Here is an 18,765-nt window from a genome sequence, read left to right on the forward strand (position 1 = left end):
TGCAGTTAATCTTATGGTGGGTTCCTACGGCCCGCGATGTCAAACGCGCCGATTTGTATGCTCGTAAAACGGGCGGATTCGGGCCTCGGGTCGACGCCCGTAGCGGCGCATATTCGGATTGGTATCGAGAGCATGGCCGTGCGTGCTCTTGCGCCTGTCCTTATTCAGAGGCGGCGGACGCTGGTGCATGCGCGGGTGCGTGTAAATAAAATGTACCTTGCGTTCACAGTGGCCACGCGCCTATCTCGAGGCGGGCGCGGGCGCGGGGGCGCGCGAGACGCGCGTCAATGTATATTGACTAGGTCCGCCCGTACCTTTTACAGTCCTTGGTCTAGCCAGGTCTAGCGTCAACCGTCTGTTTGTCATTTCGACGTGTGCATCTACCCGCTGTGAAAGGGGGGACGTCAAGACCGCGTGCGCCAGTACCCTCGGCCGCGCCCGCGCCTGTACTCTGAATGAGCCCTGAAGTTACCGACTAGCTGCGTGGGCCGATACGAACATGGGCAAGCACGGACGCGTTCGGGCGGCGGTCTTCTTTCCACGGCGCGTGTTCAAGTAACGAGCGACTGGAACCGTGGGAAGCCGCCTTTAGATATATTTCCTAAGTAATATTCGATTAATTCTATGGTTCTTCATTTTCTGACCTAGGATAGCTACATGTAGGTACCTACTCAGAAACATTTATTATAATATCTACGAAACACATTTAAAACAATAAAGTAAGTGAGTAAGTAATAAGTATAATATTTTTTTCCAAAATCTCAGTCCGATTTCCTACCTGCGACTCAAAAAATGTACATATGAGTAAGTTTGTCTTCTTGTTAATGATTCCAAAAAACATAAGTCGTAATAAAATTGATTTCAACCCCAATGTAGTGTATACATATTAAATTAAGAATTAATGAAATTTGTCCGCCTATTTTCTATAACTCCAGGTTTACTTCATTTATTAACTGTTGTTGTAAATATATGTAATGTTTAGTTATTCTCTTTCTTTAATTCAATGAGGACATATAGGTAGGTTGACGACGAATAGCACATTGAGCTCTATGATGGCAGCCAATACGAGGAAGCCGGCGTATGTGATTGAGCAGGTGACTCCTATGCGCCAGTCCAGCTGGAACTTGTTCAAAGCTATGCATCCGTATAAAATGAACAGCGTGGATAGAAGAGATATTGCACTGTATGATAGTCCGCTCGAGTTTAATGATATCTGTGGAAATGAAATAGAAATTATTTTATTGCATTTGTTTCCTGATAAAATGAGATATAAAAGGCTAAAAAGTGTATTAACTATAAAAAATATTTATAATAATCCAGAGTAACATATGTAAGCCGTTATATATATGGGGCTTGGCCGGGCTTAGGAGGCAAAAAAAAAAAAAAAAAAAGGTTGTCGTTCCTCGTGCAAAATTAATTTTGTGATGTGCATCACATACATTCATTCCTTAATTGTAGTTGCTTTCAACGACCTTAATCCTAAAGGAGTACATTGATCAAAATATAATAAAATATTGCGTTCCGATACCTCCAATGAACTATTTTTATTTATTTAATTTATTGAAGCCGTAATTTATTAGTTATTTTCTGTTTTTAATGTAATCAGCCTTATTTTATTTACTAACATTACGAAAAGTAGGAATTTAGTGAAAAAAATAAAGAAATAAAAAAATAAAGTAGGAAACAAAATAGGAAAAGGAAAACAAAAAAGGAACAAAAACAAAATAAAAACAGAGATGATCCAAAAATTAAGTTGGCGTAGTTGGAGGTATCGATTTATTAAATGAGAATAACCTTACCCAATGGTTCCCGGGGATGGATGGGTAAAACAAGGATTTGATGAGCCACGGTAGACCGAGACAAAGCAAGATGTCAAAAGTGTTGGATCCAATTGAGTTACTGATGCCCATGGTGCCATGGCCTGCAATATTAAACAGGTACTTAAACTGGCAGCATTTTGCGAGTTATGTTCGTGAATTTTTAGTAACTCTATATCATCCTATGTTTTTTTCGAAAGCTAAAAGATATTATTGATGATATTTTAACTTGCAAATCACGTTGCATGCAGTAGAGTCACCACTATAAAAACTATAATCATAATAATAATACTAACAATAATAATACCATTATAATATCGTCAATTGGTATCATACCGAAAACTCTTCATACAGCCTTGAAAATGGTAGATTTACATCCTAAAACCTAGATACATACCTCTACAAAAGTCAATTGTATTAGACACGTGCTCGATAGTCTGCATCTTTAACATGACCTCACTCCAAAATTGCACCTGACACAACAAACTCCACACAAAATCACCACCCACTCCATCCCATCAGAATAACACAACCGAACGAGAATATTTCGCTTAGGCCTGTGTCTGGTTCCGAATATCCGACCTTGAGTCGAGTTCAAGAAAAATCTTTGTAATAATACTATTAATAATAATAGATTTCGGTCCATAAGTGTGGTTCAAACCTGCCAACAGGTTGAGAAAAATAAAGAAGGAAAAGAAAGAAAATAGTAAATAATAAATAATGTGCTCTACGACTACGACTACATCAATTGTGGTGGAGTGTATTAAAGGAGCCCCCTCACACAACATACCGTACCTTTACTGTACGTCTGTAGCAGCCTGGGCAGCAATCTTTCGCCACGATGGCAAGCATTAGGCTACTAACAGATTAACTGTATGTTTGCGGTTAATGCGAGAAGTCGTAATCAACTTTATGCAGCCGAGACCTTGACGGCATGAAGTTGATAACGACTTCACGCATTAACTGCAATCGTAATCGACCTCATGAATGATTAATTAATTAATTAATTAATTGAAGCATGAAGTCTTTATCAACTTCGTAGCAGTAGAGCTCCTTGTGAAAGAGTTCGTCGAGGTTAATATTGTCACCTTATCCTTGTCTATTTCTGCTGCTAAGCAGTAATGTCAGCATTACTGTGTTCCGGTTTTGAAGCGTATGGGTGCTGGTGAAATTACAGGCACATGGCACTAGTCAACTTATGTCTCGGGGTGATGGGTGCAGTGGCAGTGCCCTCAGATCTTTGCGATTTAAACCTCTGAATGACACTGCAACTGTTATGGACAGGCGTGTAACTAACTTACAATCACGCGCGCGACTTGTTCGTCCTGTCACAAGTAAAAAATAAAATATTACTATTATAAACTGTTATAAGTAAAAAATAAAAAGATTCATGCATTCGTGGTCTCGGCTGCGTGCAGTTGATTACGACTTCATGCATTAACTGCAAACATGTAGTCAATCTGTTAGCAACCTGTCAGTCAATCTGTTTGTATAGTGGAGATATGCCATCGATAAGATAAGAAGATGGTGCCCAGAGCTTAGAGGAACGTAACTTTGGCACCTTGACAAAGCATCTTTAATCAGAAATCATATATATATGATAGGGAAATAACGCATATCTAATTGTAAAAACATTTACAGCTAGGACCAAGTAAAGCAAAGAGTCATTGAGGGAAATTCAACCGAAAGCTAAAGTAACTAATCATTAGTTACTTTAGCATTCGTGCTTACCATGATTAGTAACTAGCACGCTGGAAACTGCTTCAGGGAGACTGGTGCCGGCAGCCAGGATAGTCAGGCCAGTGATGCTGTCCGGAACGTTGAGGGTGTCTCCTGTTTGATATCAGCAAAGGCAAGATTAACTGCCTCCGTGGGCGAACGGTAACCATGCTGGTATTTGTATGACCAACATTTATTTCTCTTGTGAGTTTAGATTTATTTTGTGGTTGTCTAATGTAAATCATGTGTGCGTGTGTACATCACGCAAGTGACATTTTGAAAGTAAACTAAATAGTATTAAAAGTTGCCGCATTGGAATGTCACGTCGAGTATTGTGTTCGCTCAGTACCCTCTACTCAAATATCACTGGGTGGAAGTATAATGTGTACATGACAGGTTTTTTATAGCTATTAAATAATATCTTGTCAACTTATGTCTCAGAGTGACAGGCGCAGTATCCCTCAGATTTTTACGATTTAAAACTCTGAGTGGCACTGCAACTGCTATGGACATAATTTATTTTATTTTGTTAGAAAACTTATTTTGCTTCATTGAGAATTAGTTTTATCGAAATAACAAATTAATCGATATTATCATCATCGAATCAATGGAACGTTAGCGGACGACGTTTTTCGCAATGGCGGCGAAAAACGTCGTTGACGACAGAAGACGTGGTTTTGTTTTGTTTGGATTTATGGTGAAAAGATCTTGTAATATAATTAGTCACTGGAATTTAATCTACTATGAAAACTTTGTACTTGGTATACTTAATATAAAAAAATTACTTATAAAACATATCTTTATAACGTACCAATTACGGTGATGAACCAAGCAATAAGGTATGACACGCAGGCAATCCACACTATGCACATGATGAACGTAAGTGGGTAGAGGCGAGGGCGACGGCGGCAATCGGGGATAGAAAGCCAAAGCACCAGGCTAAGCGGCCACGTCAGCGCCCACAGCAGTTTCTTCACGTAAGACGACTTCTCATCCGGCCAAGACCACACGGTACTTATGCTGTCTTCTACGAATCATAAGATTTCACTAGGAAATTGCATTGACATTAAGCTTTGACATGGTAGTAACTTGCTTGTATTGTCGTACGTGTCTAGTCATTCAAGACACAACTCTCTAAGTTATTAAAGTTAATGTACTATATGTACTGCAGTCGGAACAATTCTTAGAAAGTTGATCTACCCTACGTCTGTCGTTAATGGTACTGTTATGGATAGGCAAGACGAAATGAAGAATTTCGGTCGAAAGATATCATCATATCATACCATTTACAACTAAAAAAAATTGTAATGGCCTGTTTGGGAGAACGCACGAGGGAAAAGCAATTTCGAATCCTATAAACTGAGAAGGTTTATAAAACTTCTTCGTAGACGTGTGGATTCTCCAACCCACGTTGGACTAGGCTATGGTATATATCTAACTGGTCTATCTCCTTCTCTAAAACTGTGCCCAATTGGATGCACGTGGATTAAAAAACTTTTGTACGGTAAATCAATAATAAAAAAAACTTTTTTTGTACAAAGATTTTAAATATCGGTATATTATAACCAACACTTTACAGTCATCACAAATCAAGTCCGCTAGACTCCGTTGTCCCGGATGCTGCGAAAGGATGCCAGCTTATTTCAGTGAAAAGGGCCTACATGAGACGTCCAAAATACCGATGGAAGGACGTAGTGGAAAATGACCTCCGCGCACCCTGCACGCAGAAAATTGGGAGGAGATTGCACAAGATAGGGCGCGCTGGCGCCATCTCGTATCGGAGGCCAAGCTTTCTTGGGTCTCTGAGCCAACAGAGTAACTTAATAAGTAAGTTACACTAATTAGTCTGTAGGTTCCTTTCTGTTTTGTAATTTTGTACACATTACCTACCTGACCCAGTGGAGTCGTGTCGTTTACTCATTTCGATCCCCTCTTCTACATCTTGGGTAGGTCGATTCATACGTCGGGCTGCATCCAACGGATGACTTTTTTCTAATAAAACAGAATATATTCGTAAGTATTATTTTATTTTAATCTTTACTTCAATTCAAGTTCCTATTTAATCAATAACAGTTGCTTTAATTTTAATGAGGAAATAAATAACAATTTTGTATTTTAGTACCTTCTATCAGTAGCGGAGTTATTTCAGTGTACATTTTCGTTTTTTTGGGATAACAACACCCTCTCCGGAAGAATAAACCCAGTTGTTCGTTGAACACCATCGCTGTAAAATTTATGCTATTTCAGTGATTGACCTTATGAATTAATTAGTTACACAAATTAAAACTAAATATCCCTCCTTGGCGTAAGATTACCATTTAAACCAAAAAGAAGTAACCTTTCTCCTTAAGGCTGCTTATAGATCGACTGCATTCTTGCAGTTAATGCGTTAAGTCGTTATCAACTTAATGCAGCATGGTCTAGACTGCGTGAAGTTGGTGACGACTTCACGCAATAACTGCAAGCATGCAGTCAATCTATTAGCAGCCTAATTGCAATTTTCAACAAAGGGAAAACTATATGGGCTACATATTTATTTTATTAAATGTCGTGATGTTTTTAACATGATACGCATATTTTTGTTGTGAAAACACTCCACTAGTTTGATCTTATTAGTGATATAAAGATCGAAAACACAAAGAAAATCTTTTCAATCCGACTGGCCTCAAATCTGTAGCCTCACTATTATGTCGGAGCATTAGATCTTACTTATGTGAGCAAGTTAGAAAATAGTTACTTGTTATGCAAGGCTGCAAAGTTGTACAAGCAACAACTTGTACAGAAACCTGAGCAAGCGATGGAATCTAAGATTGAACCAAAAATAGATTCCTGAGTGTAGTGCGGGTTTCAAGCCACGAGACGCAAAACAACTTTGCTGCCGCGCGAAACACACAACTTTTCACCTCACTATAGCGAGCAAAATGGTATATGAAAGAAAAACAGTTGAACTATAACAAATCACTTTTAATAAACAAAATTAGTTATCGTTGTCAATTTAACAAAATCAACAACAATGTCAACAATAATAAGAATAAAATATACCAACGGATTTATATTACATAAATAATGTACGACAAATCGCGTAGTTGAACGTGTCATTATCTTTTTTTTCATCGAGAGAAAAAGTTAAGTGCATCACAGTCCATCGTCAAGTTCGATTTTTTAAAACCTTTTCCATACTAGCCTAGAAAAAACGCTTTTGCGCGCAGATTTGTAATGAAAAAGAAAGCCTTTCCGAGCTAGTGAGGTGAAAAAAAATAAATAAACGCGAACTTAAGTCATATTCAAATCTGACATTAGTATGTAAATTCATATGTAAAGTTTACCTAGTATATAGAAGGTGTACATGAGCACGAGAACCAGCGCCTCGTGCCAGTAGATACGGTCGTCGAGAAGAGACAAGATGAGCGCTACCACCGCCAAGGCGTACATCAGACAGTCTCGCGATACTGACCACCAATCAAGTTCTATTACCTGTACATGACGATCATCCCTTTGTAACAACATATTATGTATATCATGCCGATAGAGACGCTACTAGAGAGACTATACTTCATTAATAGCCTTTTGTTAGCACAGCTAGCTAGGAAAAGTTTGGCAATGTTTTCTTATGTCCAATACACTAGTGGAATAATATATGCACGTAGTCATTGACTTACAAATAAATGGACGACGGGTCTAATACAAAAACCACGAAAAAAATGTCCCAAGTCAACCTATTCGAAATTTAAATTGTAATGTCATCGCAGTATCGCGCTGTCAGTAGAACAAATGAAGACTAAAGCGGAGTGTCGCGCTCTGTATACGATTTTAGCGCCTTACAAGTGCGGACACTTTTTAGCGCGGACCCGACGTCCATATAATTGTAAGTCAATGCACGTAGTAGAAAAACATTAAATACCCTTAAGTGGAATTAGAAAATTGTACGTCAATTAATCCTAGAGTTTTCAATACGCAATGGTGGCTGAATCGCGCTTGTACATGACCAAAGTGGGTAAATCCAATTATGAAAAGCAAAGCGTTGATTAATTTTTTTTAAAGTGACATATACGAAAAAATATTTTCATTTTACGCAAAATTAAATGCAAGAAAAATTATTAAACGAACAATTAAAATGAAATAAAATTACTAAATGTATAGTACGTTCCTTTCTATTACGTCTTATTTAGTGCGTATAGCAAACAAGAAATCTTAAGCATCGTGTGCTAAGTTACATTGAACCGATAGCGTGCTGGTGTTACCATGCTAATGGTGATTACAGGCTTTAGGTCACTGGGTGTAAATTAAAAATTTTTAAACATTAAGCCCCCTGACTTCCAAAGTCTAATTTTTTTTAGCTTTCTCTATTAAAGGAATTTAAGTGTGCAACTATAATTAAATCTAAAGCAGGCCACGGGAAAAGCGTTCCGAGGCGCACCTGCGGGAAGCGAATGCGTATATGCGTGTCACACATCAGTCCCAAGCGGCGGAATAGCGGAGCGAAGGCGGCTAGTGTGACATCAAAGCAGCCATGTTTCATTTTCTACACAGATTTTAAAGAAAGCACGGACACTGATCTGTGTGGGACGACGGTTGCATAGAACTCAATGGAATACAACTCCCGCGCACGCACTCGCCACGCGTTCACCGGATCCGCTTGTTTGTCATAGCGTTCGGTCCCGGATCGGTTCATAAGAACCCGAACACTACAAAAATTGCCGCTCCCGGAACGCTCCCGCCTCTGTGTGGCCAGAGCGTTAAACGACAGCCATCTATCGTTCTGATGTTAATCAAATTTTATCAGTATTCCGTCACTTTACATGGCGTTCTTCTCGCGTGGCTGTCTTTGCAAGTGGCACAAGATGCGTAGTTCGAGTGCTAGAAGTATGATAATTAAACATGATCTGAGTATCTGGCGTACACTGATTATGAATTGTATGTAGCGTGTGTCGGTGGAGTGTGAAAAGTGTTGTAATTATCGGTTCTCTAAAGGACTGAGTTACGAACCCTGCCAGCCATTAGAGCACAACAAGCAGGTACGGCCAGCACGTTGAATACAGCTGAGCCCACAATGGCCCCCACACCCAGATCGCCCTCAGTTACAAAGGTGCCTACGCAGTTGATGAATAGCTCGGGGCTGGAGCTCGCCGCCGCCATGAATGTAGCTCCTGTTATATCTGACGCCATATTCAGTCCTGCGAAACGACCGAAGATTATTTTATTTATTTGTCTACGGGGAAAAATCGCTGTGGCAGTCTTCTTAGGATTCTATATACATATACAAACAGAGAAACGTTATAATAGTTTCGCTTTGCCGTTGCGCCCGTAGCACTGTAATTTTGTAATATAACATGGCTATTTTATAATTTGGTCATCAATAATGTGTATACGGTTTAATATGAAAGTTAGTTTAGCGTAATTCTATCTTACCCTGACTTACCAAGCCCTGACGTGTTGTGTGGTTTGACACATACTTACTTAGGTCAATATGAATTATTGCTATTTTCTTACATTTATATTATCTCTATTTACCGGATCTCACGTCTGATTTAACAAGACAAAGCAAATGAACGTTTCTATTATTATTAAAAAAAACTCTGCAAATCAACGTAGCGTAACTGTGATCATTACATAATTTATTTCCATCAATTATTTCACTATCGATTGCGGATGTGGTTGGGAACAAAATGCGTAAATTGCACACGTTATGTGACTTCTCTTCAAATGTAAGAAGTAAGGCACAATGCAACATTCTCGTGAGAATCAATTTATTAGATAATATGCAGCGGTAATTGAGCAAACGAGACAACATTGATGCGTAATACGTCACATGCAGTTATCTTAGGGAGGTTATTGATTTTTATAAAAGTTATATTAATTACCATTCTTCCGGTAATTATGTGATAAAGCAGGTGTTATTCTTTTATATCCTTTAGCAGGAATGGACGTACCAAGTTCGATTCAGAATCGCATTACTTCGTTGGGAGGTAAATTATTCACTTTCAATGGAATTATAAATTCAACGTCCATTACAGTTGTAAGATACGATTTGAAGTACTTATAACAGAGTCAGTGGAAGGCGTGGTAGCGTAATGGTGTGACGTACCATCTCTCGAGCAGAGGTCGTGTGTGGGTTCGAATCTGAGCTCGCATCTCTGAGTTTCGAATCTATGTGCGAAATTTAATTTGAAATTTACCACAAAGGAAAACATCCTGATGAAACCTTCACGTCAAGGAAGGTTCACAACCTTCTGGGAAACGTGTGAAGTCTCCAACCTGCATTGGGCCAGCGTGGCCTAAGCCCTTGCCTAAGAGGAGACCCGTGCACAGCAGTGGGACTTTCTAAATGTAATATACAGTGATGAAACGAACAACTGGTGCGCCTGATGGTAAGCTACACGCCTGTTCATAACAGTTGCAGTGCCACTCAGAGATTTCAATCGCAAAGATCTGAGGGGCACTGCCACTGCGCCCTGCACCCTGAGACATAAGTTGACAAGTCCCTTACCCTTTAAAACCGAAACATGGTAATGCTGACATTACGGCTTGGTGGCAGAAATAGGTAAGGTTAGGCAGTACTACTCTGGACGAACTCTTGCAGGACGCATAAATGGATTGATGATAAAAGAGTCACAACTCTTATCGACAAATAACCGCAATAATCTTTTTTTACTTGGATATAAAGCTTTTCCTGACCGGCTCAAGCAGATTGAACAATATAAACGATATGATAAATAAACATGCATAGTTATAAAATTCAATTGATTAATTAAGAAAGTAAATAATTGCTTGTTACTTAAGTCCGCTTGTATTATCTGGAACTAAAGATAAATCGTAAGTAATTTGTCTCTCTGGTACCAAATTGTACACAGTGTGTTTTATCATTTTCTTTTCACTGGTATTTTTAACGGTCCGTTAAATAGCTAATTCGCACTTTCATACGCATTATTGTAGCAATCAAAGTTTGAGCTCCATCCAAACACGCTCACTTGCTCGTAAAGTTCATCCCCTAAACTTATGCAGGTCGCACACTCACACAAACATGAACATATTCACACGTACACACGCTCACACAAATCTCGTGCACACATTTCACGCACTCGCACATATTTGTATTTTCTATTATGTAATTTGTTTCTAGAGAGTATTGATCAGAAATTCGAAAGGTGGAGGCCAGGTAACCTAAAACACAGGTTATCCTAGTGTAGGCTCCAGCCTCTACAAATTTTCCTGTGTGTGTACAATTATGTCAATTAAAATTGTTACAAATTTGTTGAGGAAATAATGAATTTATTTAGTTACTGACTAATAAATATAGGGAGCGTAGGTCAACTAAATTTATGGAAAAAGACTATTTTGTAATCTCTAATATAATGGCACTTGTAAGGAAGCACATTAGGTACTCACGTTCACATATCATTTCCATCGCCGGAACGAAATATTGTTCGCATACAGTGCCCAGCAAAAGAAAACAGTAGATAGCCAGTATGCAATGAATTGCAACGAAACCCTTGAAAAAATAAACATCTGTTACCAGAATACCGAATTAGTATATTCAGTGTATTTATTTAGTTTAGTCTTGTTTAAAGGCAGTTCTGCGCGTTCCGAAAAAATATGATTAGGCCTAAGTGACCTTTTTTATTAAAAAACATCGACCTCAATAGTTAGAGGAATTACATCTGCCAAACATTATTGAATTTGGTTAACGGAAAGTGGGTGAAATAGAGTAAATCGGATTCATTTATGATCCTTGTGCTCTGGCCACACAGAGGCGGCCGCGGAAGCGTTCCGGGCGCGGGAATTTTTGTAATGTACGAGTTCATATGAACCCTGACACACTGAAACGCGCGGCGGCGCGTCTGCGCGTCTCCGCGGCCGCCTCTGTGTGACCAGAGCATTATATGCGAAATATTTTCTTCCAACAAAAAAGAATTATCGAAATCGGCTCACAAATATGGGAGTAATCGCGTAACAAAAACACAAAAAAATACAGTCGAATTGGGAACCTTCTCCTTGTTTTTGGAAGTCGGTGAAAAAACAAAACAGAATTAGCAGGATGTACTTTTTAAAGTAGAATCCAAAAAAGCTCTGTGACAAAGATCTTTCGACTCAATGTTTTTTTTTATTCGTCGCTTTACGCTACTTTGCAAAATCAAATCGTTGTTAACCTGTCTTTACCTACCCGCAGCATAAAGATTAACTAAGAATTAAAATTTTACACAATTATATAACAAATATATAAAGCTCACAATTGCAAGGGAAATAGAGTCGCAAGGCGCCCGTTAGAAAAAAATCACATAAGTATTAAAAAACCCAATTAAAATCGATTAAAATTATTAATTCAACTTTGGTTATTTAATCCCTTTTATTGCCTAGCTACATGTTTGCACAGCCTTAGCGCGTTTCTGAACAAAAGTTGTTAATTAATAGCGATTTACATGTTTTCTTTGTTCTCGAGTAAAACCATCAGGCGGGAACTCCAATATCGCAGGAGGAGTGCAATTGCGGCCCTCCTTTTCCAAGACGCTCAGCAGGTGACGGGAATGACCTGACGACATTACAGTTACTTAAGATTTGCGAAGCTTAAATTAGAAATGGACGTGGTGTATCTATATAAAAAAACTTAGATTCAGGCTTGGGGTGTATATCGAGTTCTTAGGTTTTAGCCATTGTTGGGTACACATAGAAAATGAAACGAATTTTTCCGATTTAAATCACGAATATTTGTTTTCTCAAACGTTTCAGACCAACCAAGAGTCGTGATCTGCTTACGTACAGTTTATTTCAATGACAATATAGAGTTACGACGAAAACAGAAACAATAGTGACAAATAGAAAGAAAAGGCGCCAATAGCAAGTAAATATATATTTAGAATTTCTGTATAAAACTAAACTGTTAAAAAGACTATATAAAATATATGCACGGAAAAGATTTGTAGCAACTTGTGCGACTCGCTACAGGCCCAAAACGTTGGGGTCAGTTTCATTTCCTATATATATATATGACTATTTTGAATAATGTATGTAGCCGTTGCATTTACTTATCCCTGCAAAAGATTTGTCACTTTTTGAAGTAAATTTACCTGCATTGTAATTATCTGGGTTCGAGGCGGAGAACTCTTCATTTACGTCGTTCACAGTTAGAAATAGGAAGTAAAAAGATGGAATTCCAAAAAATAAAATCACTCTTATAAAAACTGCTAATCGAATTTTGCACTGATGCTGTCTAGTCCTTATCAACATGTTGGCCATTAACAAGAAATTAAAAATAAATTTGCTGACTAGAAAGTTAAATGCGATCTAGAGAAGTTAAGTATTAAAAATACGCTTTGTCAAATAAAAAATTCGAATATTTCGCTGTATATACAGCTCAATAGCATTGGAAGGCAAGATTTTAAAAATAACACATTAGTTGTCATAGACGTACTATAAGCAAGCAAGCCGACAAGCAACTGTTTTCTATATTCTTGACTCCTTCAAGGAAAATAACAATTATTTATCAGTTAAATTTTATTGAAAAGGATTACGTTATCAGCTGTATCGATAACAATGTAAATAGAGTAGCATGTGGCTTCTGATCGACACAGGTAGTCATATTTCCGTTGTGACATAAATAAATAAATCGAATCCAGCCGGATCGAAAAAAAGTTTTGTTAGTGTTCGATAACTAGTGGAGTAATTTCACAATAAAACTTAATAGTAACAAAATACAAAACAATAATTTTGAACGTAGTTGACAGGAAGCAAAGTAATAAAAAAATCCGACAATTTAAAGTAAAAGCAACAAAAAAACTTTATGATTAAATTTTCCATTTGGTGCGGAATCAATACTTCGTCTCACACTTCGATTACGTATTGCTTAGTTTAGCCGTTATTTTTTGTTTTTTTTTGGTTCTTTGAAACATACTTTTATATCTCTATATACACCTCACTATACAGAGTTATAACAACCTTGCAAGTCTAGATTACTAACATCATAAACAACAACTTTTGTTCTGTGACTTTTGACAAACCATGATAAATATACCAAAATTATACATTTAAGTTGTTTTTGTACTATCTAACACTTTTTAGATCTGCCTTTGGTAGTAAGGTAGCAAATTCAAACGTGCAAGCGTCCTCTCCGAAGGCGACGACTCTCGCGTTTTGCACAGAATTACCACCAGTTAGAGCGATCTATTTAAATATGTTTATTTTGTATGAAAGTAAAATTTGACGAATTATTTCAAGACATGGAACAAAAATTGTTGTCTATGACGTTAGTTATTTAGACATAACCCTGTATACACCACATCTAGAAAGCACTATAAAACGTTTAGAGGAGTTAGTAGCATTTAGATACTTACGAAACATACCCCCGTCACCTCGTCGTAGGCGGGTAAAAATATTATTGCCATACACGGCATTTTTATTTTCCCCTTTTATTGATCCTGTTTGGGTTACGAACTTACAAGATACATAGGTATAAGTAAATTAATATAGTAACTGGTCCAATAATTCAAACACAAACAAAATTGTCAGAGCGCCTGGCCTAGTTATGTATAGGTACTTATAAAGATATGTATCTAAACCTAATTAATGCGCTTACAAGGTTCTGGCTAAAAAGTAGTCGAATGTAAAAAAACATTCCATTAATAACGGTTAAGTAATCTACAGATTACAAGACACTTGATATTGTGAGGAACTTTCCGTTGTTTGAGGACCCGTGTCTTGCACCTAATCAATGTGTACACAGACATCGATAAATCGATGCTTACACATATAGGTATGTGGTTTTATATATTTCTAGATGTTCCGTCAGCTCTGATAACTCTAAACTGTTTAATCGCAATATGAACAGTCGAAAAGTGGGCAACAAAAAAAATAGTATGACTACTGGAACAAAGTCTACGTCTACGTAGATTTGAATGTATTAGCATATGAATCACTGTCACAGCAGTTTGCTACAACAAGTCGCGTGCCGCAGAGGTGGCTCTGAGAAAGGCCTTTAAATTGAAGTTTAACCCGGTGAATTAATGAAACCCCAGCGCGCTCGTTCGCTTGCACACTCCTCTTGCACCCATATTTATAATTTTAGTAGGTACTTCGAGGATTAGATACTTTCATCATAAAGGTCGTCTTGTTTACTTCGATTATGAAGTAATACCTACCTTGTAGATAACTAATATGTGATTTCTTTTGTATTAACTAAGGAAATGGTTCTGCATGCATGATTCGTGTCTGAATTCTAGCGCTGCGCGGCTGGACCGCCATGTTCACTTTGGGAGTTACTCCCGCACTGCGCCGAAGTGTCGGCTGACGACGTACGTGTATTGTATGGAAATATATAATTGGCCCCGTATTCTTCTTTTGACGAGCTCTCCGGCGGGTCCATTATGTCCATTTGAGCGCGAGTGGCGGCATTCGGACGCCACTGGCGACGTCCTCGGTCGCCTGCGTCGCGCTCCACACAGCATCACGCCAATATGAATACCTCCGATCGAGGTACGACACCCTGTTTTACATATTACTGAGTATACGATTAGGGAGGTGCATTGATAGTAGTGCATCTCATCGAAACACCCATACGTATTCTGGTGCTCATAAACCTAACAAGGTTACTTTGAAGGAGGTCGGAAGTGTGTCCAATTCCCGGTGAATGGCTTATGTCATATACTACTGAGCAGTGAATCAAATGGCAGTGGAAGAAGAATATATCAGCGGTCTAGTGAGGTGTTTGAAAGTGAATGTGGTGGGTCTTGTGTAAAGATATATATAGGGCATGGGAGCGGTGACGAAGAGACTGTAAGTATGGAAGACAGACGAGCTATTTGGTTTATTATGAAACGTCAGGTATGAAGTCTTCCAGCCCTTAACGTAGAAAATTGATTCATATATATGCATAATCATAAAGAAACATATTATCGAGAAACATAGATAAAAATATAAATTTCTATTAATTACGGACCATGATTCCAGAGGATAATACATTGATGCTAACAATGTTTGTCCAAACTTCAGTACAAAACAACAAAAAGCCGGGCGTGGTTAAAGTTTCTGTTACAAAATGTATTGAACACTCTTCCATACGAAATAGTGCAGATTATAGAATAGCAGCGTATATGTAAACTTCGACCGCACCTTATTAAATAAGTAGGTTATAGTAAAGTATTGTAAATTGTAAATACGGTTCTAAACAGCTAGTTTAGCTTAGGTAAATAAAAGTGTGCGTAAGCCAAGATCACGAATTGTAACTAATGAATGGTCAAAACAGTAATTGAGATCAATTCCTATAACAATCAACAGAATTCGTTTATTTAGCTGTACGATGGGCCTATTCATTTTCATTTGTCTAATAATTTTTGTCATGACACGACGCGTGTTTAGAATTAATTGATATCATGAAGGTTTTTATTAGATTGTAAGTAAAATAAGAAAAGGTATGATTTTGTATGTATTATGTAAAAATGATATAGCCATTTGATGTGGTTACGCCGGCGGTGGTCCTAAAGTTAAAGGGGAAGGGGAGGTACGAGCTCCGCCTCGGTGCCTCATCCGGTCGGTCCTCGCGCAAATTGTCAATTGTAAGTCGTCATCTCAGGGCTGCCAGAGAGCAAGGCTGAACGTTGCCGCTCTTCACGTGACCTACATATATTATCAAAAATATTTAATAGTCGGTATTAAAACGAAAACTACCTACAATATAGCTACCATAACACTCAAAAAATTAGTTTAGATAATTGCTTGAGAGTAATTGTTTTTTCATTTCTCTTGGCTACAGCATCGATCCAATAACAAGTATGTTTATTTTCATTCAATTAATTTTTTACTTAGCATCTACGTATAGGTTAACAGAGAGAGTAGTGAATCGAAAGACGACAAATGTCCACGTTAATACAGACTTCCTGCCTACTTTGATCCGTCAATTTCCTTCATAGTGCATTCCAGGATGTGCGGGAGTCTCAACGAGGTATGACACGCACAATTTAGCACACGCCTAAGGAGTTACAGGGCAACGCTGGCAACACGACTTATTTTCTGAAAACAGTTAATCTGCTTAAACAATTTAGTGCAGTGGTCATTTGAGACAATTTGTCCACGATTGCCCTGTTGACTTTGCTATTTGTTGAGGCATATTTAGTGTGACGCAGGAAGAACATTTGTTTCGCAAGATTAATATGATTTACCGAGTTAACAGCAGAACGTATTTTAACAACCTTAGTTTTGCCCTAGGTATGTTATTTAACACAATAGTAGACGTCATTTTATGAAGTGGGTAAACGTTGATAAATATATTGAGTAGAATAGGTAAACACAATACTCATAGCTCAAGTTCGAGTTCACAGATAGACACATAGAGTAACTATAATTATAAATTTTGTATGAAAAACCGACCTGAAAAATTAGTGAAATCACATCTATTTGCCAAGTTTTATTGAAACCGAAAGTGGGTAAAATCCAATAAACCGGTTCATCCCCTAATTTTCTACCCTTAGAGGTGGATTATTTTCTTCAAATTTAAAAGGGACCACTACGAGGTCCAAAAACAACCTTTCCAAAGAAAATATTCATCGAAATTGGTTGACAAATGACAGAGTAATCGCGTAATATACACACAAAAAAAAAACAAAGTGACAAACTAATTTTTTTGAAGTCGGTTAAAAATGCATTTTATTGAGACAACTTAGTAAAAGATTAGACGTGACTGCACTTTTAGTTCAGCTGAAGCCGGTTATTAACCAACTGTTTAGTCTGAACACATAATAGAGGTATAACGTGCAGGCAGCAAACTTTATAGGCATTTATTAGGGTTAACTGACGAGTTCACTACGTTCTTCTTTATATACATGATCGAATTGGGACTTTTATATTGAATCTTTCAATTGATTACTAACAAACCATTTTATTACTGTTAGTTGAAAGTTGGTTGGTTGATATTATTTATTTTTGTACGTAACGTAACTAACTTCTAATGAAAAAATATTTTTAGTAAATATAAATGATATTGTTATTGGTATTAATTGTAATACAAATTATAAAGAATTGTAAAGAAAGATTCAAAGACTGTACTTCTGTATTTGACAATGTCGAGTTCTTAGATTGTAGCAATTTCTACACATTGAACATTACTCTAATTTTTCGGATCTAAATTGCGTATAATATTAGGTATCTAAACTGTTCCACGATTTAATAAATTCCAGTCAGCCGTGTCCACGACTCTCTCCATTACGATTTACGTATTAGATTTGAGTAAAGAGATTCATTTGCAATATTTATACAATTTCAAATTTACGTAAACTCATGTAATTCAGTTTCGTGTCTCTTTAGGTGAGAAATTGTAATGTTATTAAAATGCAATTGTTGTAATGTTGGATTGATATTAAAATGTAAATGTGACATTTATTAATGACTTACTGGAGTCCGCAACTTCGTCTGCCTAGAATATGTACTTCGAGTAGCCTACTGTACTATAATAATTTTCATTGTTTTTTTGGTTCTCCAAACAAACTTTCATCCCCTATTTCAAACGATTTGAAATTTATTTATGTGACTTACTTTCTCAAATACGTATCTTATAAAGGGTGATTATAGAGATGGCAAAACTTCCTATTTATTTAAAATTTTTTATCAATTGGGTTAATTTGGTTGCATTAGGCTGTGAACTTAGGCTGCAAAATTTGTGTATACAATGCATATTTTGCATTTAAGTTATTATATGCTTTAAGATACGAGTTTGAGAAAGTAATTCGTTCGGACAATATGTCCTTCTCCTAGGGCCTCTATCTATCTACCTATATATATATCTTTATACCAAAATTTATTAAACTTTGTTAGGCGGTTTAGGCTAAAAGCGTAACAGACACTTTCGTTACTTTCGCATTATCATCGGGTCGAGACTAGTTGTATGTAAAATTACATAATATACAGCACATATAGACAGGTTTTCATATTCTACGAAGGATTTTTTTTTAATAGGTGAGTTATAAAATTTCACATGAAAGCAAATTGTTTCATGTAATTCGTGTTGTTTTTAAAACTTTCATGTAATATTCTCAGTACAGAGTAGTAAAAACCGACCTCAAAAGTTCGTGGAATTACACCTATTTGCCAAGTTTTATTGAATTCGGTTACCGGAAAGTGTGTGAAACCGGATTAATCCCCTAGTGTGCCACCCTTATAGGTGGAACATTTTGAGACCTTTACTGAGGTACCTTCGTTCCAACAAAGAAAGAATCATCTAAATTTGGTTCACAAATGCCGCGTTATATAT

At 37.3% G+C, this 18,765-nt stretch overlaps 2 protein-coding genes across 2 annotated transcripts in view; one reads left to right on the plus strand and one right to left on the minus strand.

Annotated features, from left to right (window-relative positions):
* Positions 1-226: 226 nt before the first annotated feature.
* Positions 227-12,898, minus strand: LOC113240088 (sodium/potassium/calcium exchanger 4-like). The gene is made up of 11 exons (XM_026477302.1): positions 12,599-12,898; positions 11,954-12,063; positions 10,923-11,025; positions 8,523-8,710; positions 6,863-7,010; positions 5,659-5,760; positions 5,427-5,528; positions 4,348-4,563; positions 3,549-3,650; positions 1,800-1,921; positions 227-1,213 (listed from the first exon to the last, which is right to left on the minus strand). Exons 1-11 carry the CDS (start codon positions 12,765-12,767, stop codon positions 1,001-1,003), a joined length of 1,575 nt encoding a protein of 524 aa, XP_026333087.1. The 5' UTR covers positions 12,768-12,898; the 3' UTR covers positions 227-1,000.
* Positions 12,899-14,851: 1,953 nt separating this feature from the next.
* LOC113240077 (sodium/potassium/calcium exchanger 3) overlaps positions 14,852-18,765 on the plus strand; it is a 10,171-nt gene continuing 6,257 nt past the window's right edge. The window contains exon 1 of the mRNA XM_026477290.1: positions 14,852-14,999. Within this exon, the coding sequence (XP_026333075.1) occupies positions 14,981-14,999 (19 nt within the window). The 5' untranslated portion in view covers positions 14,852-14,980. The remainder of the gene's footprint in view (positions 15,000-18,765) is intronic.

Source organism: Hyposmocoma kahamanoa, unplaced genomic scaffold (assembly GCF_003589595.1).
Source record: "Hyposmocoma kahamanoa isolate Upper Pololo Valley unplaced genomic scaffold, ASM358959v1 100021, whole genome shotgun sequence".
Taxonomy (NCBI): domain Eukaryota; kingdom Metazoa; phylum Arthropoda; class Insecta; order Lepidoptera; family Cosmopterigidae; genus Hyposmocoma; species Hyposmocoma kahamanoa.

What these genes read in the sequence shown, in the direction of transcription:
- LOC113240088 (XM_026477302.1), bottom strand. Translation starts at nt 12,767, where the DNA reads ATGGCCAACATGTTGATAAGGACTAGACAGCATCAGTGCAAAATTCGA. An exon ending in AACTCCGCTACTGATAGAAG is followed by an intron (nt 5,529 to 5,658) that starts GTACTAAAATAC and finishes CTGTTTTATTAG; the next exon opens with AAAAAAGTCATCCGTTGGAT. An exon ending in CCATCCCCGGGAACCATTGG is followed by an intron (nt 1,214 to 1,799) that starts GTAAGGTTATTC and finishes TCATTTCCACAG; the next exon opens with ATATCATTAAACTCGAGCGG.